This window comes from Siphateles boraxobius, unplaced genomic scaffold (genome assembly GCF_051911475.1).
Source record: "Siphateles boraxobius isolate OS27281-9 unplaced genomic scaffold, OSU_SipBor_1 29, whole genome shotgun sequence".
Classification (NCBI taxonomy): domain Eukaryota; kingdom Metazoa; phylum Chordata; class Actinopteri; order Cypriniformes; family Leuciscidae; genus Siphateles; species Siphateles boraxobius.
The window spans coordinates 19338568-19366293 of record NW_027508908.1 but is presented as its reverse complement, the minus strand read 5'-3'; the positions used below and the strand labels follow the sequence as shown (position 1 = coordinate 19366293).

General features: G+C 40.1%; 1 protein-coding gene and 1 long non-coding RNA gene across 3 annotated transcripts; one reads left to right on the top strand and one right to left on the bottom strand.

Annotated features, from left to right (window-relative positions):
• Positions 1–225: 225 nt before the first annotated feature.
• On the bottom strand, positions 226–16956 carry pnpla4 (patatin-like phospholipase domain containing 4). Of its 2 annotated transcripts, XR_013207833.1 has the most exons (8): positions 16780–16947; positions 16500–16681; positions 15695–15789; positions 8581–8716; positions 6880–6945; positions 3435–3587; positions 1935–3280; positions 226–1360 (listed from the first exon to the last, which is right to left on the bottom strand). XR_013207833.1 is itself a non-coding variant. In XM_077246702.1 (7 exons), exons 2-7 carry the CDS (start codon positions 16677–16679, stop codon positions 3149–3151), a joined length of 762 nt encoding a protein of 253 aa, XP_077102817.1. In that variant the 5' UTR covers positions 16680–16681; positions 16780–16956; the 3' UTR covers positions 226–3148. The 2 variants fall into 2 exon arrangements, 1 of the variants encoding a protein (XP_077102817.1); XM_077246702.1 differs by having other exon boundaries at positions 226–3280; positions 16780–16956.
• Positions 16957–24689: 7733 nt separating this feature from the next.
• Positions 24690–25725, top strand: LOC143753941 (uncharacterized). Its single transcript, XR_013207842.1, has 3 exons — positions 24690–24789; positions 25036–25119; positions 25261–25725. It is a non-coding gene; the product is annotated as an uncharacterized LOC143753941 (long non-coding RNA).
• The last annotated feature ends 2001 nt before the right edge of the window (positions 25726–27726 follow it).

Genomic DNA, 27726 nt, shown 5'->3' with positions numbered 1-27726 from the left:
TCAAAGATAAAAGGCCCTACAAGGTGACCACAGACCTCTTGCTGCGACCACCAAGCAGATCAATAGTTGAGAGGATTTACGTCACTGGCCTGAGTGGTGGATGTAAATCCTCAGAGTCGGAGTCGGTGAAGCATTTCTTGTTCCGTTAATTCAACTCCTCTGAGCCAAATGTGGACAGCATTGGATCCTTGTTTGGATTTCAATAATTCCGTATACAGAACAGAATAAAGTTCCAATACGAAGTTTAATGAGAATAATACAAATAGCAGCCAGACAGGCAGGGCAACACACACTAAATGCAACAGTTGCCTGACAAACACTGAGTGAACTTAAATAAACATGGTGATTAAATAAAAGACTAACAGCTGTGATTATAGTGTTAGTGTCCATAGTAACAGATGAGTGGTGGCAAAATGAACATATGTGACTAGAGAATACAAACTAAAAGTCCATGAAAACTAAACAAACTAAACATAACTGTGACATTACTCCCCCATACGGCAAGGCGCAACCTCACATAGCCTAGTAACTGACAAACAAGCAGAGGGAGGGATGGAGGGGGTTTTGGAGGTGGACGAGGATGTGGCGGAGACTGGATGGTGATGAACTGTGGTGAAGACAGAAGGATAGTGGCAGATAGACGACGACGACGATCCCCTGGTGGTAAAGGTGGAGATAGTCCACTGGCACAGACGCGGAGCTCACCATTGTCAAGGGACGGAGGAGCCAAGATGGTGTAGTGGCTGACGACAGCTGGTGGACGTCCGCAAGAGACGAGGCAGATGGATCCATGGGTGCAGACGGAGAGCTAATGGAAGCTAGCAACATCGCTGGCCCTGGAGACCTCGGTGATGCTGTGGTGACAATCGCCAGAGTACCTGAGGGCTGAGGCAATGACGGAGGACAGAGGCGACCCCGAAGGGAAGGAGGAACCCGCTGCAACCGTAGGGGTGGAGGGACAGAGCGCCGTGGACGGCCAGTAAGTCCTGCAAGCTGGAGGACTGGCTGAGCTTTCGCGTTGATGGTGTCATTCTGATTGACCAACCAAATGCTGCATCTTAATTCAACATTCAACAACATTTATTGATGACAGACACAGACCTTTACAAGGTTAAATTAGTGTGTGTAATCTGTACTACAAACAGCACTAATTTATTCTATTTCATGTTTCACCACTTTAATATTTTTGTCCAGAATCTTTCCTATTTGATGTTATCTGTTGGCTTGTCAAAAAATTCAACTTGTTTAATTATATTAATATTCTAATGTTTTCAGTACTTGCCATTAATGTCAATCATAAAACCATTGATTAAAGGGATAGTTCATCCAAAAATGAAAATTAGCCCATGATTTACTCACCCTGAAGCCATCTTATGTGTATATGACATCCTTGCCACGGCAGACGGCCGTACGCAAGTTGACCCACGCCAAAAGAGTAACACTTGAACTTGACGCACAACGTAATTACGGCAATTGACGTCTCTCGCAGTTCAAATAAACAAGGCTGGGCAACCATGTCCGCCATTACGTTGTGCGTCAAGGTCAAGGGTTACTCTTTTGTAACATCGCTTCACTTCAGAAGGCCTTTATTAACCCCCGGAGACGTGTGGAGCTCTTTAATCAGGAGTAGATTCGCTTTGATGGACTTCCAAAGATAGACAGCGATTCACTCCCATTATCAAGCTTGGAAGAGCCAGGCTAATTTTTAATATAACTCCGATCGTATTCGTCTGAACGAAGAATGTATACACATAGGATGGCTTCAGGGTGAGTAAATCATGGGCTAATTTTCATTTTTGGGTGAACTATCCCTTTAAAAAAAATCTCAGAGCTTACGAATGCAAATTAATACAGACTTGATTTGTCAGTAAATAATGCAAATCCCTGAGCCAGGGTTTTCTCCTTAGAGCATCTTTGTGAAGTGTCAGATTCACTTTGTAACAGGTCTATGTGAAGGCGTTCTAATTACATTATTAATGCAGCTATTCAATGAAACATTAAGCCAGAGTTAATTGCACAAATAAATTCACACACACTTAGACAAAGTACATTGCGATGCCATATTATTTAACATAACCTTCATTTTAACATTCATTTAAACACCCATTCACTCTATTGATTAACAGGTAGTTGAGGGCATACAATATGGGGTCTTATTATAAATAATAGATCAACCCATATGAACATGTGCATCATTTAAAGACTGATGTAAATTACCCATGCTGCCACTGAATAATCAATTTTTATCAAGCTAATGGTGCTCCGCTTATAACATTGCTCTTGGTTCTAATGAAGACCAATTACAATTGATGTAACTTCACATAAGCAGTTCTTATCATTTTTTTATCTTTTGACAACACTACCTGCTCTATAAATCAATAAGTCAATAAAATCTCTATTTAATTGCAAAAAGTTTACTATTTATTTCATATGATTTGATAACTCGCATGAGCAGTTTATGCCGTAGTGTGTGTGTGCCAGCGCTCTGTTTCTCTCTACAACCACATCATAAATACCCACAAGCCTTTGCTAATCCCCAAACCTTCCCTAGAGAGACGTTCTCGCAGACGGAAAAAATTATCAGAACGCTTTCGCAGAATCAAGTGCAAGTAAACCGATAGTTCTGACAGGTGAGGAGACTCAGAGTTCAAACGACCTCTCCAGCGGCTTTACTTCAAAGGCTTGTTCTTTAGTGTTGTCTTCAAGGACCTACAAAAACGCTGCATTGATATGTGCAGGAAGTGTAAGTAAAAGGGTGACTTGTTGGTCTTGGGATTGACTGAGATTTTAAAGGCCATTATGAACAGATTCCAACAAAAGGAGTTTTAGACATATTTAAACACTTAATTAGGTCATTCTTAATAAAACGCTGTAGTGCTCTCATGGCTTGAGAGCAGTTGTTTTAAAGCTGTGCAATAGAAATGTACTTTTCATAACAATGATCATTCAGCCTCCTGAAATACAAGATTCATTCTCAAGATGAAAAGCACAGTAAAATGTAAGTAGACACCAAGTCAAAGTATGATTATTACACTGAACATAATATTGCATGCCACAAATAAACTGCTATGAGGAAAATTGTCTTGGTGTCAATATGCCACATTTTAGACATTCAAGGTGTTGGAAGTGCTAGAAAGGAGAAAATCAGTTATTGCATCCATCCATCTTTCTTTAAAAAGTGAACAGCATCCTGGTATCCCTCTTGATCCAGTGCCTTGAGCCTGGGTAATGAGGGAGGACACAGGGCCTGGTTCAGCCTTATGATGTTGTCCTTGGAGAACTAAGGGTGGAAAACGATTGAAATTTCAAAACTTGTCAGGTTATTACATAACAGTTTGGAAGGATATTTATATTTTAAATGTTTACAGTTAAGTAGTACTATACAACTATGAACTGAAAGTAATAAGTGAGGCTTATTAATGCTAAAAACTTACCACAACGCTCATGTTGGCCAATCTGAGGTGAAGCTTACTTGTGCCCTTATGTGCTGGGGAAATATCCTGGGGGCCGCTAAATGGTGACACTGTTATTGTGCGTCCCACAGGGAGAACAGGAAGACTGTCTGTGAATCCGCCATCCATCCATTTCTGAGGAAATAAACATTCTTAAATAACATATACACTCTTATGCTCAGCAAGGCTGCATTTATTTAGTAATAATAAATAACATATTGTGCAATATTATAACAATTTAAAATAACTTTTCTATTTTAATACATTTTAAAATGTTATTTATTCTTGTGATGGCTAAGCTGAATTTTCAAAATCATTACTCCAGTCTTCAGTGTCACATGATCCTTGGTACTCAAGTAACATTTCTTATTTTTACCAGTATCTAATGGTTCTGCTTATTATTTTTTGTGCAAAACGTGATACATTTTTATTTTGCTATAAATAGAAAGTTCAAAACAGTCTTTCTTTGAAATAGAAATCTTTTCTAACATTATAAATGTTTTACTGTCATTTTTAATCAATTATTTAAATTGATTAAAGATTTTAATGATTAATATTTAATTTGATAACATGCTTATTAGCAAATTAATCACACTGTATCAATATTATTTCCTGAGAAAAGCCCAGAAAATAAAGATAATTTATTATTATTACATTGTTGTCAGATAAGCAAATCACTGAATAGATATATTGCAAAAAAAAAAAATGGTTTTAGTAGTCTATATTTCTATTTCATTGAACAAGACTATTGGTAGCCATCAACCTTCAGTGATGAATTTTACAAAATATTTGCCAATCTGCCATGCAGCTTTTATTAAAGTATTTTATTTAATAAGCTCATAATAATTGTAGCTTAATGGGTTTTAAAGGGCATATTCTTTGCGAATATACAAATTGCCATTGGCGTGTCCCCTTCAATGGACAGATGTGTAACTCTTTCTAAATGCATGATTTTTTGTTAAAGTAAAAACAAAAAAAAGGGGGGGGGGGGGGGGGGGGTGACTGCGTTCTTTTTAACCTTTCTTAATAATTTATGCAACAGAGAATTAAAGGTGTTTAACACACTGAAGGAACACGCCACAGTTTTTTGAAATAGAGGTTATTCACCGTCTCCCCTACATTTAGATAGGAGGGCAAACACATTTTTGGCTCAGTGCATGCATTGTTTTAGTCTGCCAGCGCAGATGCTATCTTAGCATAATGAATGGAATCCTTAGTTGCCAGATAGCATGTTGGGAGTAAAAGTGATAAAAAAATAAAATAAAAATGCCATCTTATGGCCTGCGTATTCATGAGTACAAATAGCAATGCAGATTAAGACTAGGTGATTTCCGAGGCAGATATTGACTTGGGACTATATGGGGGGGAAGCACAGGCGAAACACTGCTACTTGGGCGCAGAGATATCACGCAAGTTAGGTAGCTGTGACACAACTGCGGGCACGCTCATCCTGATCTGACACGTTGAGCCTGGTCCTCGATGGCAGTACTTTGACCCACTTGCCACAGCACAGACACTCTATTTCAGTCGGCATAGGCTGGCATATTCCCCCACACTCACACCACCAGTTCGTGTTGGCTCTCATCCCCACGTCCTCAGGCTGTTGAGCGATCGCAACCTCCTCCTTCTGTCGTTTATTTCCAAAGCATGCAGCTCCTCTTCTGAAAACTGTGGTTCGTAGAGGTATGGTTCTGGATCTTGACTGACTGAGAAGTCACCCTCTTCGTCTCTCACAAAATCCACCATGTTCATCGCCATTCACTATGTCTACTAGTGTTGTCAAAAGACTCGGTACTTCAGTACCAAGTTGGTACTAAAAAAATTTACCTGTTACGGTACCAGCTTTTCTTAAGTACCGGTGGTACCGAAGTACCGGGTTACCGAAGTAACGGTTCTTGATGCACTGTCCGAATGTTGAGTCCTCTTCATAAAAACACTCTGAGACATGGCGACCAGCGGCGCTGCTAATGCGGTGGCTCTGAATCCACTTGTTGACACGAAAGGAGGAAAGAGCCACATATGGAAATATTTTGGATTAGGCTAATGTCACGTTGCCATAAGGGGCCGTTAAAGTGCAAATTCGCAATTTCAAATTTAGGAGCGCGGCAAGCGTGCTCATAATAGAAGCTGCGCAGCACGCTCGCTTTTCCAGGCGCGCCTCTGTTCATGGTTGGATAGCAACAACAGACGCCACGGGAGAGCTTGTGGAAAGATGGAGAAAAAAATGATCAGCAAAGTATTAATTGATTTCTAGCCCTTGCATTAGCTTTACTACTAGATATATTTATGGAGATGAGAAATAAAAAGCCGCCCTGTACAGCTATGATCAGCTGTTCGGCCGAGCTTTCGATGTTGTTACGGAAAGGCAGAAGTGGTATCGGGTGCGGTTGTATCAGGGTAGTTTTACGAGTACATGAGCACAGCATCGCACCGACACCCGAGTAACTTACTGGTATCAGTATCGATGCATCCCTATTTATGTAATTAATATCAGTCCATCAGAAAAGCAATTCTAGGCTTATTCTAGGGTGGATAACTCTTAGGAGGTTTAAAAAGCCCTTTTAAAATTAAATATGAACACAGTTTTGGATTAAATAAAAGGACAGTCAAATCAAATAAAACACGTTTTATCTCCTGTATAGTTTGGTAACACTACATTAAGATACCATTCATTAACATTACTTAATGCATTATCTAACATCAACACACTGAGTGAACAATATATTTTTACAACATTACTTCACATTTGTGAATGTTATTTAATACAAACACTTGATTGTTCAGGTTTGTTCACTTGATTAATTGTGCTTTAAATAATGTTAACAGATAAAACTTTTGATTTAAAAAATGTATTAGTACATTTTTAAATTAACCCCAAGGAGAATAATTGCTACAGTATATAACTATTGTTTATTGTTAGGTAATTTGATCTAATGTTATCTAACAGATGGAATCTTATTGTGAAGTGTTTTTAATACTACAGTTTCCATCTTTGTAACTGTGATATACACTTTAATATATGTAAATTGAATCTAAATTAAGTTTTGGTACCGAAATTGGTACCGAGAACTGTGGATTTTTACTGGTATTGTACCGAATATTGAAATGTTGGTACCGTGACATTACTCATGTCTACAGTAGGAAAAATAGCCAGCTAATATTCATACTGGTATGTTGACGGAAGTTCGGGGATTTCAGGTGTTGCATGATATCTCTGCACCCAAGTAGCAGTGCTTCGCCTGTGCTGCTGAAAATACCACCACATTTGGCTGCTAATGGAGTTTTATCAGACCTCTGTCAGTGTAGGGGCAAGCAGAATCAAAGAGTTGGTTTGCTCATTTATCTAAATGAAAACTAAACATCAGCTCTCAGCAGAGTCACAGACAGTACTAGAGCCAAAAGAGCTGGTCGTATAAGACACCATTACCTGCCCTTGGAACTCCACTGGCTTCACTCCAGCATAGACAGGCACAAAGCAGCTGGCCAAGAGCACCTTAAAAACAATACAGTCACAGTCATAATACATAATTTAGATTTATAACCTTCTATTCCTCTGTCCATTCATTCATATTTTGATGGTCCCTTTTGAACATTCTGTCAACTATAAGTAACTTTGCAACTACATGTCAACTAACTCTCATTAGAGTATTATTGTACAGTCTGCTTCATATCTGCAAACTCTTTATTGTGATGGTCCTCCAACAGACACTCTACTGACTATAAGTAAATTTGCAACCACATGTCAACTTATTCTAACCTAACCCTACCAGACTACTAATATATATATTGCATGCTTGCTGAATAAAAGTATTCATTTCTTTATTTCCTTAAATAATTCTTTCTTTCATCATTTTTATTTAATAATTTATTTTCATTTATCATACTGACTCCAAACTTTTGATATATATATATTATATATAACATTTACATTTATTCATTTAGCTTACGCTTTTATTCAAAGCGACTTAGAATTGCTATATATGTCAGAGGTCGCACGCCTCTTGAGCAACTAGGGGTTAAGTGTCTTGCTCATGGACACATTGGTGTCTCACAGTGGATTCGAACCCGGGTCTCTCACACCAAAGGCATGTGTCTTCCACTGTGCCATCACCACCCCCAGTTATATATATATATATATATATATATATATATATATATATATATATATATATATATATATATATATATATATATATATATATATATATATAAGTTATATATTTTAACCAGGTGACGCTGGGTTACATTTTATTTCGAAAGTCACTTTAGACATTCTACTAACTATAAGTAACTTTTCAACTACATGTCAACTAACTGTCATTAGAGTATTAGTAGGCTGTAGTAGACTGTCAGTAGACTGTTAGGTTATGGTTAGGTGTTAGGGTTCGGGTAAGGAGAACAAGTTGACTTGTAGTTGCTAAGTTACTTATAGTCAGTAGAATATCTTTTGGGGGTCCAACAAAATAAAGTGTTAGCAGATATTAAGCAGACAGTCTACTAATACTCTAATGACAGTTAGTTGACATCTAGATGCAAAGTTACATTTAGTTAATAGAATGTCTAAACTGGGCTATCGAAATAAAGGGTTTACCTGACGCTGTTCTGTATTCTAGCGTGAACGTCAAGAACAGGTGTGGTGGGTTACCGGTGATTGTAAAAGGAATGGCGGAGTTGGACTGAGGCCGTTCATCTTTCTTCTTCAGTTCAAAATTGTTTTTACTACTTTTTCTTTATTTCCTTGCGTTGTGGTATTATTGATTTGACTTATTTTTATAAGTAAGTAATTGAAGCCTATTAATGATCTGCAGGTTTTTGTTTCTTTTGTATTAATAGTACAAGAAAAAAAAAGAATATCAACATTGACCCTAAAAACAAAAAGAAAAGGATGCGAGAAAAGACAGTTTATATCATTATGTTAGATGGACTACTGAAGCACCAGTGCAATTTGTTCACAATTTCAGATGGGAATGAATTAATGAACTCAGCAGCAATTTTCCACAACAGTAACTCTGTCAAGTGATGGCACTTATGATGTGTCTAATTGAATAGGCAAGTTCCCTTTGGGTTTTGGGCATCACTCGGGTAGTTGAAAGATAAATCATTGTCCGTTGACCTCAAGCATGAATACCTTAATTAGATCTTCCCTTGAGGTGAAGCTGGACACCATGCTGTTCTCGTATGTCTTTGAGTGTGTTATTGAAACATGGAGGCGTTCATTGGCTAACTGGTGGGCATTGGGTGGGAGAATCTCTTCGATGCCCTCCCTAGAGGAAAACCAAAATGAGACAGATGCTCATTTGTTGTTTTTGCATAATTAACAACCTCAGTGAAATCCATTATTCCCTCAACATCATATCGTAATTACACAATCTGTTGGCTTAACCACAGAGGTAACGCAGGAGTAGTAATAAGGAAAGAAAAATCCACTCAAGGTTCCATTCTAAGGATATTTCATCAAAATGAAGCCTGCTATCCACTCCAAGCGGTATGTCAAGATCATCAGAAGCCCCCAGAGGTTTGTGCACATCACAGATATTATTCCCTTCAACAGAAAGAGAAAAAAAGTCCACCGTTTCGTATGCCAGCAGTATCTGGTATTTCACAAGTAGCACTGAGGAGGTGACATTTCTGCATCAGAACGCCACTATCTACAGACCATTCAAACCTCATTCTACTGGAGCAAGGAACAGTTCTTTTTCTGAAGATCTCCACAGCTGTGCGAGGCTATATGTGTGTGTGTTTATTTGTATATATATATATATATATATATATATATATATATTGTAAGGATAATGACAGGTTATCCGGCCAGATGTTCTGAATTAGCGAATCATGACTTTCAAACACAGCCCTTTTGTCAGAGGAGAAGACAAGAGCTTCTGTTTGACCGCCTTAGGGTTAACTCCCTAGTGCCACGTTGGCTGAAGTCTCCCGGAGCGCCGCGTGACTTTAAAACAAGACGAACATTGTGAACCAGATGCCAACCACAATCAGGACTTGTCCACTCATCAATTTAAAGAATACTCAGGCACACATGATTCCCCGAGGAAGCAAAAGTTCACCACCCGCCAACCACGGGAAGAACTTATGGCTCGTTTCCACTGAGCAGTGCGGTACGGTACAGTACGGTTCGGTTCGGGTCGGGTCAGTTAACCATGATCCAGCTACCGTTTCCACCGCCAACAGTACCCTACTTGATAGGCGTGGTGTTTGCCGGAAAGAAGCGATCAACGTCATTTTCGCGCGAAGAAGAAAGCGACAAAGTAAACACCAATGGATGGCATAGGCTACAGTAGATCTTGTCCTTGCTTCTCGGCATGTTTGTCACAAGAAGACAAGCGCCGACATTAGGCATTTCTCAATACCAAGTATGTAAAGTTCTCAGCAGAAGGACTCCCGAGGACGCGAGTCCGGTAATTCTCCAAATGGAACAGCGCGTTCTTGAAAGTGTAACTCAACTCGCTCTGCATGTACATTTTAGGCAACAATAAAACGAAATATGTTATAAAACACCACTCTGCCTCTTTTCGTTTTCATTTAAATAAATTTTAAACATTATAGGCACACAAATGTGGTTCAGGCAATGTATAGACCTGATTATATACATGTTTATCGTTAGCCTATTTATAACAAAACGAAATATAAAACACAACCCTGCATCTTTTCGTTTAAATTTCAAAAAATATTAAACATATTCCAGGCAATATGTGCATTTGTACAAATGTTGCAATAAACAACATTACAGTGATAATCTTGTAATAAAAAATGACAAAACTCAACCCTATCTCTTTTTGTTAAATTTCAGTTCTATCAATAATAGCCATTATAAAAGTATAAGTAAAAGGTAACGTTACAAGAAGCTATACAATAAGAAATAAAGCAAACAATTCAGTCAAATATACAAATTCAGCGCTAGTCTAACGTTAACTTTACATCGGAAAAGTTATAGCCTAAATATATGAAACTTCACTTAGCCCTCAGCCAAAACGATTGGCCAGGGAACGAATTGGCCTGGAATGGATCAAATTATCATAAATCATTATAAATAAACCGCAGATTTGAGCTTTAAACAACTACATTCTCGCCTCAAAAACTCTTAAAACTACATTTCGTGAAAGAATAACCGTAGTATTATATTCCAACTGTATATCAGCGTAAATCAGCGTTCTGCTGTGAGTCTAGCTCCTCCCTTTACATACCACTGTGCTAGGTACCCCTACGGAAGGGTACCCAAAAAGTGGTACGGTACGGTTCGGCTTTTTGGTACCATTCACAACTTTTGACAGTGGAAACACAAATAATTGCGTACCGTACCGAACTGTACCGTACCGTACCGCTCAGTGGAAACGAGCCATTATACACACACGCGCATGCATTAACACGCAACCAGCAGCCATGGCACTTTTCACAGAAAAAGTGCCTGTAAATATTTTTAAATGTATTCCTTTTGTGCGTCGATGTCTTCACATGCCACACGGGAACTACTGACAATTTTATTTTGTGCATATGAATGTCACTTTGGTTTTCTTCTAGTTCCATATTTCATGTTTGATAGCCTCATGATCGTCGTGCTTTGACTGAACTAGTCATACATGGAAAATTACAGTAAAATGTATTAGTCTATGTGTACAGCCTGTCTAGTTAGAAATGACGAAAGTTTATACCATGATTGCTTTCTGTCTAAAATGCTCATTTTTACAAAGTCAATGAAATGTTCGATCCTTTAGCTACAAAAAGCTTTATTATTTACTACGTTGAGTAGTTTAATTTTATAAACACAGGAAAATTAATGTTCACAGCTAGAAAATTAATATTTCTTGGAGTTTGTAAGAAGTGATAACTTTTGTTGGGAAGTTGATGAGTTAATCTTACGGCCGTTTGCTGGACAAACAGATTGTTCGATAACTAAATTAATTCCATTTAAGGTTATCTCATATAATCGATCTGTAATAAGACTATTGATATATTAATGACGAACCATAACCCATTATGGTGATCATTCATATATACAATCGATCTATTTTCAGCTTCGATAATTTAACTGTAATATGCAATATATTAATCATTCATGATTAATGATTAAATTCCATATATATAATTTGAGCTAATTTAATGTAAGACTCATTGTCGATACAATATATATACACATATATATTCATGTACGTGTGAAACGAATGTGTTTGAAATCAAGGTCAAGGTATTACTTCAGCTCTCTCAGTGTCTCTCACATGAATTTACACAAACACTTCTATTTGAAGATAAATTTTAAGTTAATATTGGAAATATGACAATTTATATTAATTAAATTAATAAATGTATGTTTATATAAATACACATGTAGGCTACATTAAATGAAAGTATGATCACTTATACTGCATTTATTTAAAGAAGGATATTATATTATTATATCTCAAACTCCTCTAAGGGACTGTTCGTTATTTATTTAAGGGGCCACCGGAGGAATTTTGAGATCTGTAGTCAAAAAAGACTTGACCCTCCCTTCGCCAGTAATACATTTTTCTATGACCCTCCAAAATGATTGTAAAAAAAAGGCATGACATCTTTGCGCTTGGCAAAGATTCAGATTTCATAGGGATTACATAAGCAGAGAGCAGTCTGTTTTTCGTTTTTGAATGTTCTGTTTAAAAGTAGACATCACGCTTTCTATATATTTCTCAAGTCTGTGAGGCAAGTACACTATACACTGAGTTTCGGTTCATTTATGAGACGAGAGTCTAGTTCACGCGCCGGCGACTCCGTCTCATGATGATCTATTTTCTACTATATTTACTTCTTATTTATTAAATCCAGGAAATTGGTTGATGAAACATTAATTAAAATTAAGATACAATTAATAAAAAACGAAATTTACTTTAAAGAAATTCTTGGTGCTTTCTGAAGGTGCTTTCAGAGCGTTCATGTCCATAACGGAGAACTGTCACGTCCGTAACATTGTTTTTTTCCTCATAAATGCGAAAATAATATTTTATGTTCTGTGGAGGCCGACCCTTCTTCATCCGGTTATTAGCCTACTTTTGTTTTGCGCAGTGTAGCCTAATTCGTAGAATTATAAACAAATATTTTGCAACCTAAAAGTTAACGATTTGTTCGGTCACGTCACATGTGTATTTCGCTCATATTAAATATAAAACGCATGTGTAGACTGATATTTTTCTAATGTCTTGACTCTTTCATTCAGGGATATGGATATATAAACAGATTCAGTATTAAATGCATTTTCTGATATTTATATTTCAAGTTTTGACTGCAAATGTCACGTCCATTACGCTGGAATTGCCCAATTTTAAAGAATTTATCCTCAACTATTTTTTGGTGTAGGTCTGAGTATTTTATTATGTTAACTTAAAATAATTCTAATAGTAATTCAAAAATGTGGTAGCCCTGCATCTAACACATCACACTCCACTGTAATGGTGGCAATTTCAGTAGATTTACTCACTAACATTGTTGTGGAAACACAATAAGAATTGAAACTAAAATATGGTAGTATCGTACAGCGCACATTCTATCAGCTGCAGTTCTGGCGCCTCAGTCCCAATACACTCAACGTACATTCATATCACATGTTAATGCCGCGGTAGAGTTACAATCACAGGACACTGCACTTATTCGCCTTCAGGGAGCCCGCCCCCCCACCCCATTGATGTTCTACGGCACGAGGTTGTGCCTTGTTGAAGGGGGGCATTCTGTCACAGTCTTCGTCTGCACCGGTCTGTCTTAGGGATCTTCACTACACTTCCCAGAATCCTCCCTGTCTCCACACCTGAACTCACTCCCTCACTTACCAGCCTGTTCCTCGTTATCATCATCTGTGTCACCTGTCTTCACATCATTATGGTTAATTTGTCTCTGTATTTAGTTTCTTCTGTTCAGTCTGTCTTGGTCGGTTCTCGTCTATGTAAAGTTATAGTGTTTTGTGAGTGTACCCTCTGCCTGCCTGTACCTGTTTGTTGTTGCTTTTGAGTAAATCTTTGAATTGGAGCTTTTTGCCTCAGCCTGTCTTCATCTACACCACAACCGTGACAACATGATGAAAACGGCTTTGTTAATGTTTCTTGTCCCCTTACAATGACAGTAATCTAATTATTACATAAGTCACGTTACATAGGCCTATTTTCAGTTCAAAATGGCGAAATTAGACAAAACTATATTAGTTTGCCTGATTTTTGTCATTCGTTTAACATTTATGACCTAAAAAAAATGTCAAATATGAAATGTTAAGTTTAGCTACTTACACCTTATCTCGCACTTGACCGTACGCGTCGACAAAGTCCTTTTAGGACTTTTTTTTATATAAATAGTCTCTGGCGTCGAGTCGCACTGTTAAAATTCACGCTCAGCAGCGTCTGTGAACATAAAGCCCTCCTACATTGATTTGATTGGTCATCTCAAATATTCTGACATTGACGAGCAGTGACAGACCAATGAGGCTCAGATGAACACACACACATACACACACACACATACACACCCTGTCCTCTGTTTCCGACGTGCTCTCTGCTCGGCGCCGCTGCAGATTGAAGATGAAGATGGCGCTGAATCTGATTATAACAAGACTGAAGATAACACGAATTTGTGTAGCCTACATTAAATCACAAATTTTTAGGGGGGCTAGGCAGAAGTTAGGCAGAAGTAAAAAGGGCCTAGCGACGCCCCTGCAGCCCAAACTGGATTTTTGTTGGGTCAGACTCATCTGATAGGGGGACCGAGACCGAGAGAGCTACATAAAGCTACATAGAAAAAATATTCACCAAACAAGCCACTTTGAAATTTTGCTGTTTTCATGAATACAAAAGTTGGGTGACCCTCCCCCTAGACTAAAAAAATTTAATGACCCTCCCCTCAACAAAGAATAAATAGACATGACCCTCCCCTATTTTCCTCCGGTGGCCCTTTCCATAAATACCGAACGGTCTATGTTTGATGACATTGCAGAGTGTTCAAAATGAATGCATTTTGTCAAGTGAAGTGAACTTCAACAGATATCCCATTCTCAGAGAGAAGGAGCCGTGAACACTGCGTATGGACCCTAATGATCAGAATTCAGCTTTCAAGCTTCAAAAAGAATGCACAAGTAGCCTACCATGAAAGTGATCTATATGACTTCAGGGCTATAATCCAAGTCTTTGATAGCTTTGTGTATGAAACAAACCAAAATCGTTATTTAATTCAGTGAACAATTAATAACTGCAAATGGATTATTGAGTCTCAAGAACCTGTTGAGTTCAATTTGTGAATGAATCGTTCAAGCCAATTTTGTGTAACAGCTAAACAGATTGAAAGGGACGGACTTAAGCAAAAGGTTAACTAATGTGTATTTTGTGAAAATATAGCTTCATATGAGCTATAATTATATCTACAACTTTTGATACATAATGGTGTTTTTATCATACTTTTTGACGCTGTAGTCCCCAATCTTAATTACATACACTGAACAGTACATTATTTTAATTCTTCTTTGATGATCCACAGAATAAGGTAATATATTTGTTGGTCATAATGTTGACTAAATGAAAGAATTTTTGTATTGGGGTGAACTATAGAGAACTTGCTCCTCCAGCTTTTCTTGTCCACAAAATTTTTTTCAATGAACTTTAGTTTCTACTTGTATTTCTTTTCGTTCTACACATTCTTAGTTTATATGTTTTATATGATACATTTGTGAGAATAAATCAGTTTCTATAATAAGACAGAACGACACCCACTCTTTTCAGCAATAATGCTTCCACTATAAAAACAATATGACTCATAAAACTGATGTTTCACAGCAACTGAAAAAGTCTCCACAATGTCAATTTGAAGAAATTGTACACCTATTATTTTAAAAATGCATTTAATTTAAAACACTGCAATGGCATCAGAGAAAAACATAAAAGCATAACAACAGTAGCAAATAAAAGAGCCTTTCTGCCATTTGCAAAAAAATAAATACATTTTTTTTTAAATATGTAGAAGGTGTTTTCAGTGCAGAGTAATTTTGATCCAGCCTCAGTACTATCTATCACAATATTCTAACACCATTTTGAAATTTAATTCGATTTGAAATGAGGTGAATATAGTTCAGTTAAAGAAACAGCTGAGTAGGATATCTTACCAAGACAGCCTTTCTGATTAAAATTTTGCATGCAGGAAAAAAGGTAGCAAAAAACCCTCTGGGGTAATTTCAACCTAGTGAATAATTTTCGTTCGATCAAAAAATTATGTCTGAGAGCCGCATTTACCTCAGTTCAAGCATGAAGTCATATCCTGGCGTCACAGCTCCAAATCTCTGACTTCTCACATTACTAGCAAACCTGTAGGTGAATTCCTTACAATGCTGTAAGAAAACACAGTCAGAACATATAGGTAAAGAGCTCAGTCAGTTACATGCTTGAGCCTTGGTGATGCAACTGTGAGAAATCTCTGGTTTCTACAGATCTGTTGGCTTGACAGGGAACACATATCTCACTTTCAAGTCTAAACCGGTCAGGCGGTTTTCACCAAAGCACAATGAGGGACACTTATATGTTACTTAAAAAATCAAATAAAATAAAAATAATGGATTGACTGAATTTTAGTTTATCAAAAGGGTACAGCAGACATTCAGAAATATACTTTAGTGAAGCTCAAGCACTTAAACTTAATTAAATATAGGCTAGCTTAATTATTTAAACGATTAACAATGCTATGAATTTTTTGTATTATAGTAATGCATGTAATTGTATACCACAAAACATCAGAGAATTAATCAAATCTATTGCCAATACTTCTTTGTGCCTTTGATAATTTAAGTGACAATGAAATTAAGGACATCGAATACAAAAAAAAATGAGTGAGATATGGGTGAGATATTGGAATATTGGAAATAATATGGAATATTTCTAAATGTTTTCATGTTTGAAGTATTGCATGGAACTCTTTTAGTAAAATAGGCAACATTTTTAAATGAACGTTGGCACTCCATTTTTAAAACATTTGAAAACAAGTTTTTTTTTTACATCAGAATACCGTTGTAATATGTTCTGGGCTGTAGCTGAATATCTTTACCTGTAGTTTATCAGGGGCAGTGATCATCACAGTGGCCACTAAAGCACCAGCTGAGGCTCCAGCGCAGGCTTTTAAAGAGGACAGTAGCTTATCTCCATGTCTCAGTAACGCCTCTGTTACCCCGAGATGATACGCTCCTAAAAAACCAGCCGCAGCAAATGATACATTCACCACAGTCATACCTGTGTCCAGAAGAAAGAAGCATTTTCATTTTAAAGATTCATATTAAAGTCATGTTTGGAGAGTGATAGAGATAATTGTTTAAAACGATCTTCATTACCTGTCAGATTTTTTAAACTAAAGCCATCCAGTAAGGTATCAAAAATATGCACGTAACAAATTATATGCCTATTTAAATCATGCAACGTTACTTTTCACATATCGGAAAACAGTACTTTCATAGAACGAGTTTTGTTTGACAACATAGCAGCACAGCGCATGCGCTCTCAGCTTCCGCGCTTTACGTTTCAAAATAAAAGTCATTCGTCAAGTAACGTATAATGTATAGTCAGCCGGTCATTTTAAGGCTAATAATGTGAACCACCCGTTCGTACTTACATTGGGAATTTACACAACAGGGGCTTGATAACGTTTATTGAAATATGATTCATAAACAATAATTAAATAAATTGTAGCGTCTATATTTAAACATGTAAATAATGTAATATTCAGGCACTGTATCTAAAATTACTCAGGGTTAGTAAATTATACTGTTAAACATTTGGGGTCCGAAAGATCTTTTTAAATGTTTTTTAAATAAATTTCTGATCCTCACCAAGGCTGCATTTATTTGATCCAGAATTCAGTAAAAATAGTAATTGTGAAACATTGCGATTTAAAATAACTGTTTTCTATTTTATTTTATTTTAAAAAGGCAAAACTTCAGTAGTCAGTGTCACATGACACTTGCTGTTTGAGTTTGTATGCTAAGGATTCTATGATTAATTAAAAAAAATCAATATATATATATATATATATATATATATATATATATATATATATTTGTTTATGAAATAGAAATCTCTTCTACCATTATACATGTCCTTATTGTCACTTTTGATCAATTTAATGCAGAATAAAAGTTTTTCTGTTTTTCTTAAGAACATACTGATCCCAAAGTTGTTCACACATGCACAAATTACACCTTTTTTAAAATTGTTTTCTCATTTGAAAAGTTTGTTTTTGTTTGAATTTTACATCTGGATTTTGAACAATATATCTGGAAAAAAAAACTATTTGGTCAATTTCTGTCAAACTTGCATTGTCTCTCTATTAGGACACCTGTATAAGAAAAAAAGGAACCCAATGATCCCAATACATATGAGACATAATGGATGAAATTACCTAAACAGCCTTCACCAACATTAGAGCAGAGAACATTTAGACTAAGTGACTAGCATTAAATCATGACTACAAATTACTCCAGTGTCTCTCCCAGCCTTGCAATAAACAGATGTAGTGGTGTATTATGTAGTGCAACCCCTGAGATAAAGACATCCCATTAGTTATTAAGAAGCATAACCTTGGCAGAGATTGAGTGGGCCTTTGTGGTTTAATTGTTCTTGCCCTGACTTGATTACCTCTTCATTGCTCAAAATCACTACACAGACATGCTAGGTGAGGATGTGTGTGTTGGTACGTTGTCAGCCCATGTTCGAAATATCCAAGGCCTTGCCCTCGGATGCCACAATTAATGTGGACTTTTGATTTTGTGGCCTTCAACGCACGTGTTCTTCAAGTCCACAATGCCACAGTTTTTTTTTATTTGCATTTTAGATTTAAGAATGCTGCTCGTGAGCTGTGTTGTGGAAGCTGCTTTTAAAATGTAGCTTACAAAGCTAAATCTAATCAGAAAAGTAGCAAAATACAAGTTACTTAAGGGAGAAATATGTTTTTAATAAAGATAACATACAGCCTATAACCTTAACATAATTCCAGTAATGTAATCTATAATTTAATTTAAGTAATATATTTCTAACAGATGCTGTGCCATTTTAATTGAATCACTAGAATAAATTGGCTATCCCAATATTACAATGAGAGACGCAAGACAAAGTGATTCGGTACAATCAGAGGGCCTGTCCAAATACCAACACTTGCCATCTTGGCCACTTATTGAGACTGTGTGTATGCAAAAGGAAATTAGTGCGAAAGTATGTTTGAGGGCTGCATTAGACACGCACTTGCGAACTTCACTACTTCCCCTCGGGGGAATCCCTGCTGCCATTTTGAAGCACGTTCCACTTTATGAAGTGGACGAGGGAAGTTTATATGGACAGACCCTCGCAGGGCTCTCAAGTTTCACGCATTGACATGCGTGACAGTCACTCATTTCGGTCTTTTGTCACGCAGTTCCCGCCACACAAAATTTCTCTGGCCGCGCCGCTCTCACTATGGACAGGTGTTCTGACGATTCATGCTACCCATCGAGATGTGCTACTTACTGGTTATGCGCATGTGCAGACTAATTTTTCTTCTGCTTACCACGCCCATAAATCTATGCATCCTTGCTATGGAGACTTGTAGGAAACTTTGACAGGTCAAAGATATATATTTGATGATAATTTTTACTTTTCACACCGTTTTAAAAATAAAAACAGTACAGTATACTGTACTCTTAACTTCGAATTTTATTATAATTGTATTTCATATAATAATGTCATTTTTACTTGTTATATCAAAAGTGATAATTGCTAGTTCATTTAAAACATCAAAATATGCTCCCCATACACCTACCCTGATTTAAATGAAATAACGATGTCATAATATTGTGAGATTTACACAATTATGGAAACAATAGAAAATTAATCAATATTCTCTGTGATCGATTCGCGCTTGGGTTGCATTTTTTTGCGAAGGCAGCACAAATCGACATACTCTGCTATCGATTCGCGCTACGGTAGCATTTTTCGACAAGGCAGAACAAATCGTCAGAACACCGACAGGAATCAAGCGCGTCTCCCCTGGTGTTCTCAGTCGAGTCTGCCACTTATCAGCCAATCAAAAAAGAAAAGAAATTGGCTACACAATAGCCAATCAGAAAATAGCACAATTGTATCTGGGTAAGATTTGACGCAACAACCAATGAAAAAAAAGCACATCTTGGAATTGTTCATGTGATTCTGCTACAACATCTTCCGTAAGTTTCGTTCACCCACAGAGGAAACCACTGGAGCTCCGAGCATCACTTTGAGCACAGAGTAAGTCATGATCTCCTTGTAATAAAAGCCCTTGTCGTGTGAGTGTGAAGGAAGGAGACCGGGGTCAGCTGGCTGAGACTCGTGGGTATTTTATTTAACAACTCAAAGCTCTGGCGCCACATGCGCACGTCGAACACAAATCTCATTCAGTTTCAAAATACTCGCTCAGGTTTGTCTTTCACAAAGACCTCTTCCCATTTCCCACGAGACCTCAGCCCTTCTCTCTCCTCGATCGCTGGTTCCAGTCTGCTTTATATGGTCTCCCCACGCCAATTACTGCAACGAGACACAGGTGTCAGTCATTTTACACTTGACCTACTTACCGCCGCTCGTCTCTCCACTCTCTCTCTCGTCGCAGACCTCGCTGAACCACGTCTCCCCCGCCACATACCCCCACCGCCCGACTCAGGCCGGGGAGCCATCCGGCCTGCAGCCCCCCCCCCATTCCTAGAGAGGAAGTCAGCCAGAGCCATCCGCACCCCCGGCCTGTGGATCACCTTGAACTTAAAGGCTGTAAAGCTAGATACCAATGGGTGATCCGCGCGTGGGTGTCCTTCATGCGGTGGAGCCACTGCAGGGGCGCGTGGTTCGAACAGAGGGTGAACTCCCGCCCCAGGAGGTAATAGGGAAGAGTGAGGACCGCCCATCTGATGGCCCAACACTCCTTCTCTATGGTGCTGTACTTAGTTTCTCTTTTTGATAGCTTACGGCTAACGTACAGCACCGGGCGGTCCTCCCCCTCCACCTCCTGGGACAGGAGAGCGCCCAGCCCCCTGTCCGACGCGTCAGTCTGCAAAAGAAAAGGGAGAGAGAAATTAGGAGAGTGCAGGAGCGGACCGCCACACAGAGCAGCCTTACCTTGGGTAAAAGCCTGTTGGCACTGCTCCGTCCACTGGACCGTATCTGGTACCTCCTTTTTAGTGAGGTCAGTCAGCGGGCTGGTGAGTTCCGAATAGTCAGGAATAAACCTTCTGTAATATCCCGCAAGCCCCAGGAACTGCCTCACCTCCTTTTTGGACTTAGGTCTGGGACAGGTTGCAATTGCTGCTGTCTTGTCAATTTGGGGGACGCACCTGCCCATGACCCAAGTGGAAGCCCAGATACCTTACCTCCACCCGCCCAACTGCACACTTCCTCGGGTTGGCCGTTAACCCCGCCCGTCTCAGGGCTCCGAGGACAGCCCTCAAAGGCTCCACATGCCGCTACCAGTCATTACTGTAGATGATGATATCATCCAAGTACGCAGCGGCATATGGAGCTTGGGGTCGCAGAATTCTGTCCATGAGCCGCTGAAACGTGGCCGGGGCCCCGAACAATGGAGTTGGAGTTTTGCTCTCAGGTCCATGACATACTGAATTTCATTTTTGCTATCTGAGCGTCCGTCCTCCCAAGTTTCCTTTAGGACGTCCAACACCCCACGGGGCTGACGTCCAAAAAGACTCGAAGGGGGAAAACCCCGTGGAGGCTTGCGGGACCTCTCGCACGGCGAATAAGAGGGGTTCTAGCCACCTGTCCCAATTTTTCGCGTCTTCTTGTACAAATTTACAAATCATTGTTTTCAACGTGCGTTTAAATCGTTCGACCAGTCCGTCCGTTTGTGGGTGATAGACACTGGTACGCACCGATTTAATGCCCAATAATTCATATAATTCGCTTAACGTGTGTGACATAAAGCGGTGCCTTGATCCGTGAGAATCTCTTTCGGGATTCCCACGCGGGAGATTAAACGAAACAAGGCGTCTGCCACACTCTTAGCTGATATAGTGCGCAGCGCCACTGCTTCGGGATATCGCGTTGCGTAGTCTACTATAACTAACGCAAAGTGATGTCCCCGTGCCGATCGTTCTAATGGCCCGATGAGGTCCATACCAATTCTCTCGAAGGGGACCGGCACAAGAGGTAGAGGGCGCAATGGCGCTTTTGGGGCGGCCGGTGGATTTACCAACTGACATTCCCGACACGACGTGCACCACCTGCGCACGTTCTCGTGAATGCCCGGCCAGAAGAATCGGGTCATTAAACGATTTAATGTCGCTGTCATCCCTAGATGCCCCGCCATCGGATTACAATGTGCCGTCTGGAAAAGCATTTCCTGACGGCCCCGTGGTACTAACAATTGGGTTGTATCTTCTTTTGTCTGAGTGTCTTGGGTCACCCGATACAACCTGTCTTTAATAACGGCAAAATAAGGATAGGAGAGCGCGCGGTCAGGTTGGAGGATCTGCCCATCGATGGAACGGACCTGTTCAAACGCATGTTTGAGCGTCTCATCTTGGGACTGTTCCAGGGGTAAGTCATCGCGACTGGAGAGGTTCAACCTCGCCAAGCCGCTCGGTTCCTCTGAAACAGTTCCGCTGGGTCCAGGAACAGCCTCTCCAACCTGAGCGCTCGCCCCCCTGCCCCACCTTTTCTTTTTCCCAGAGGCTTTTAATTGTTTAAAAGCTGGCCAATTCGTTCCCAAAATTAACGGATGCCGGAGGTGCGGGCTAACTGCGACCTCCACACAATGATTTTTCCCCTGAATTTAATAGTGATGGCTTTTAAGGGGTACTCCACTATATCCCCGTGCACACACCTCACCTTAACCATGCGGCCCGTATCCAATGCCCCGGACTGTATCAGGCTTTGATGGATGGAGGTCTGGTTACAACCTGAATCCACCAAGGCCTGATAGGTACCCCCCTTAATACTCACATGTATCTGGTATAACCCGGCTAGTTCGGGGGCGGCCTGCGGAACGTCCGGGATCCGGACCAGTGTCACAACCACCATGACCGGGCAGCGGTCCACGAAATGGATCCCCGCAACGCCAACAGGCCGGCCCAGGCTTCCCCGCCGCTCTAGTGGCAGGAAGCGGGTCAAGGAATTGGCGTGGGGAGAGCGCAGGAACTGCGTCGAGCCCTTCAGGGTGTCCCAGCCCCCCTCCCCTGACGGATCCTCGCGACCCGGCTGGGCCCTCGGCTCCAGCCTTCCAGCGGGGAGGTGCCCTCGGAGGTCCATTGGAGCGGGTCCTGGGGAAAGGAACGGGTTTAGGGGAATGGAGAGAGAGAGAGACAGGGGAGAGAGAGAGACAGATGGCAGGGGTTCGCCGACCCCGGAGCACGCCGCCAGTTGATCCTCCGCCAGTTGGATGGCCAGATCCAGCGACGCCGGCCGGTGGCACTGGACCCACTGGGCAGTCCTCTTCGGCAACCTGGAGACGAACTGTTCCAGCACCACCTGGTCGATGATGGCCTCGGCGTCGCTTCCTCCAGCCAACAGCCATTTGCGGCACGAGTCCCGGAGCTGCTGCGCCAAGACAAAGGGTCCTTTGGAGAATGGCTCGTTTTAAATCGGCGTATACCAGGAGGTTCTGGATGGGCAGTTGTTGAGCAGCCTTCTGGGCTTCCCCCGTCAGCAGCGGAATGAGCCGAACTGACCAGCTGGTTGATGGCAACTCACGTGCCTCGGCCGTTTTCTCGAACAGGTCCAAGAAGGCCTCGGGATCATCGGAGGTTCCCATCTTCGTCAGAGACATGTGAGCGGCTGGGTTGGAGCTGGGGAAAGCCCGCTCCGTCCGAACCTCCCGGTCCAGCAACCTCCGGAACAGCTTGCGGTCCGCCTGCTGGGCTTGCATCAGGGCTTGGAACCGAAGTGCTTCCTGACCCGCCTGCAAGTCCAGCAGGGCTTGGTGGTTCTCTTGATGCAGTCCCGCGAGTGATGTAATGATGTCCGCAAATGGCGTCCCTGATGTTGCTGACGGAGTTTGCATCTTGGCGGCGGCGTTCTCCTTCCTTCCCGGGTTTCGGCACCAGTGTAATAAAAGCCCTTGTCGTGTGAGTGTGAAGGAAGGAGACCGGGGTCAGCTGGCTGAGACTCGTGGGTATTTTATTTAACAACTCAAAGCTCTGGCGCCACATGCGCACGTCGAACACAAATCTCATTCACAGTTTAAAAATACTCGCTCAGGTTTGTCTTTCACAAAGACCTCTTCCCATTTCCCACGAGACCTCAGCCCTTCTCTCTCCTCGATCGCTGGTTCCAGTCTGCTTTATATGGTCTCCCCACGCCAATTACTGCAACGAGACACAGGTGTCAGTCATTTTACACTTGACCTACTTACCGCCGCTCGTCTCTCCACTCTCTCTCTCGTCGCAGACCTCGCTGAACCACGCCTCCCCCGCCACACTCCTGTTTTAATGTTACAACAAATTCACAACTCATTTGACACAAACAATAACTTGAGAGAATATTTGCCAGATAATTAGCATTCGTTTTTCACGAGTGTCTGTAACTTAGCCAACAGTTTTACAGCCTGTTCACTGACAACACCTGCTCAGAACAAGCAGTCTAGACCTAGGCATATTTTCGTTATCACACGATGACTGACATATTGTAAAGAAACACCCCAATTCCCCTGACCCATCCAACCCACCCCCCTTTGACCCCCTAACGAGGGGGCAGTTGTCACTCTTGCCTGTCTTCAAAACTTGAGTGCCCTGCCCTCGTTACCACAATTTTGACAGAGGGAACGAGTCTACTTCATATGTACACTTCAGGCACCTATATGCCCCACAATGCAGTAAGATTGTGACATCATATCAGCAGCACACACTCGCACTCGCAGCACTTGCACTTCATTTATCCACACCTGACACCTTGCACAGATGATGGAGGGAAAAGTACTTTACAACTGTAAGTGAACTTATGTCACTCAAGCAGTTTAGAATAGTTTTATTGAGATGAAACAACACAATACATTTAACTACATTAACTTTTCTTTTTGTTTAGATTTGTAAAGATTTGTTCATTGTAATATTACATTTTATGGGTGTGTAAGACCCACAGGCTCCATTTGCATATAGCACATTAATAAAGAAAACTACAACGTTAATAATAAACCAGCTTGCAGAAAAGTGATTTACATAATTTAACATTAACTACAGAGTGTTTAACTAAGAATGTTTAACTAAACACCCACTGCAAATGTAATACAGCCAAGTGTGTTATTGTATAGGTTCAGATCAAGACACTGAGAAGCTTATTAAGCTTAGAGGAGCAAATGGCAGTCTGTTTACTGGCCGGAGAAATGCTGCCAAACTGGCGTGGGAGTGAGTATTCCTATCAGAAATGTTACATTTCATTTGCCACATTTGCAGGCTTTTCTGTTATTTTGAAGTACATTATTATGTCTGTTATTTACTGTCACACATAAAACAAGTAATTGTTTTGGAAATAACAGAATACTGGGCATTCATGTGATTATTATTATTATTATTATTATTATTATTATTATTATTATTATTATTATTATTATTATTATTAATAATATCAGCTGTGTTTATGTCTTTGACCAGGACAATTGTTAAAGAAATGATGTTGGATGGAAAGGTGACAGCCCAGGCTTCAAAAAATGGGAAAATTTAAAGAAAAAATGTAAGGTAGCATCTAGCATGTTTATACAATTGTTCTGTAATAGGCTGCTGACATTTAAGTGCTGAGTTGCTGGTGTACACTTTGAAATTATATTGGTACAGTTTTACAAATTGTAACAGTGTTCTGTTCTTTAAAACATTATTTAGGATCTCCGGGACCCTCCAACTGGCACTGGGACAGACCAGGGGGAACCCAGTGCCTGCACATCAAAGTGGTTTGCTTTGATGCATTCCACTATTGGAGCAAGGGCCAACATTACTCCCCCTGTTTTAATTTCATCTTTTTTGTCAACCCCACCAAATTCAACTAACCAACCTGTGCCATCCTCTTACATACCAAATCCACCTCCACCTGTGGCCCCAGAATCCCCAACCCACACACAGCCATCAACAGCAGACTTCATTACCAATAGCCAACCCCAACCACAGCAATCATCATCATCAGCCTTTGTCACATCAGCCACTGCTCTCTCGCCTGCCTCTCCGTCTGCTTCCTTTGGCAACAGCCCCAAAACACCCACACCCAAAAGACGAAGGAAAGACCATTTGCTTAATTTTATGCAGAGGGAAGCAGACAGAGAAGCAGAGAGGTTTCAGAATCTGCAATGTCAGGCTGACAGTTCTAAGCGCTAGCGATGCAATACTAAAAAAGGAACAAGGATTGTTGCCGTTTTTCAGTATTTAAATAATATTTAGTTTTAATTAATTGGTGTGTTGCCAAACTGTCATAAAAGGAGATTTAAGATGTGTTTTTCCTCCCAACTATGGTTTACAGTAATTGCAGTTCTTATTGACGAGAAAAAAGTAATTAAGTGAATTATTTCAGATTAATATGGAACATTTAATTTGTGACTTTACATACAGTACTATGCACATGTTTTCTTGAATCAGAAATATTTTGAATTCATTTACACTTGCAAAGTTTTCAATAAAAAGAACACAACAAATTAGTCTGAATGTATAAATAACACTACAGTTTTAAACATTAAACTATTTACATGGGTAGCAAATTATTTCCTTAAATAAACAAAAATGTCATACATTTATTATGATAAAAATACAGTTTACTGCCTACAAGTAGTTGTGGTCATGTAGCTGGGTCCTGGGTGCCAAAATCTGGTGAGCGAGTGTGTTCCTCACTGCTACTCCACTCAGGTCTCCAGGACCCATTTGAGGAGGTGGTCCCACATCATTTTCTGCTGCCTCAGGTCCAGGAATCTCCAATTCCCCAACCCCAAGGCATATATTATGCAATTCAGTACAACATGTGATGATGTCAGGGACAAAATCTGAGTCCACTTCAAGGGCCTTAAAGAAGATACTACGCATTTCTTGTCTTCATCATCCCGAATGCTCTCTCAATTACACACTTGGCTTTTGAAACATGGGCGTTAAAACATCCCTCAATGGCGTCCCTCTTTAAATGGTGTAACCGGGAACACTTCCCATATATCCTGATGTACTTGTTAGTCAAGTCAAGTCAAGTCACCTTCATTTATATAGCGCTTTTAACAATATGGACTGTTTCACAGCAGCTTTACAGATTGTTTTGGGTTTACAGCAGCTCTAGAATAAAATTATTGTCCAGCTAAAGTTAGTTTTGATTGATTCACTTCCATCGCAACGATAATTTGTTATTCACTTAGGGGCCGCTAACACGACACCGTTCTAACAGAAAATTATTTAATGCGATCCGCCGCTCATTTGCATAAAACAGTGCCTGTTGGCTCTGAGAATTTTCTATCGCTTACGCGTAGCCACGTGAATCGGAATTATCCCTACAACATTTTATCAGTAGAGAGGTAAAGGGAAGGAGGCCTTCACAAGGGAGAGACGAGTGACACTTCAGGACTGCGTTGTCGTCGTAGCGCAGTTCTTTCATCAGATCCGGATACGGCCTGGATCCGGCGGACTGCGGTAAACCTCGGGATAAACAGAGAGACAAATATTAGCGTAGACGCCATCCTTCTTATGATGTACAAAGTACATCAGGATTTATGGGAAGTGTTCCCGGTTCCGGCTGATCTAAACTATGATGCCTAACATTGAATTATTGAAGTCTATAATGTGTTATGTGTATGCTGAGCCAAAGAGATGTGTTTTTAGTTTAGATTTGAACTGACAGACTGTGTCTGCTGTCTGTCAGCAATCGATTTTGATATTCTAGGCATTATCAACTGGCCAGAATATTGAGATCGCAATAGACGTGAAGGAGTATAATGCGTTAAGAGCTCGCTCAAGTACTGGGGAGGTAAACCATTAAGTGCTTTGTAAGTAATCAGCAATATCTTATGTCGTAATTTGTACTATAAATGAAGACAGACAATGGCATGTCTTTAGCCTGCTGGCATATTTATTGAACTGAACTGTTTGCATGACAACACACCAATACATTTCTATGGGCCCAGGTACGGGGCATCCCGAGGGGCATACTACATCTCCCCTTCCCCCAAAGTAGTGATAAAACCTTAATAATGTTCACACTGGCAGAACTGCCTTAACCTAGTCTGTTGGAAATATTAAACCTAAACCAAAGATATCAGACAGATTAAACCTAAAATAGCACTGTCTATTATGCTTAATTCTAGGTGCTGAATACTATGTTACAAAGTC

Bases quoted from the DNA above. Each gene is read 5' to 3' on its own strand.
- pnpla4 (XM_077246702.1), bottom strand. From the start codon at position 16,679: ATGACTGTGGTGAATGTATCATTTGCTGCGGCTGGTTTTTTAGGAGCG. The intron at 15,790-16,499 runs GTAAAGATATTC...GTTTTCTTACAG, and splicing joins CTGCCCCTGATAAACTACAG to CATTGTAAGGAATTCACCTA. The intron at 3,281-3,434 runs GTAAGTTTTTAG...TTCCACCCTTAG, and splicing joins TGGCCAACATGAGCGTTGTG to TTCTCCAAGGACAACATCAT.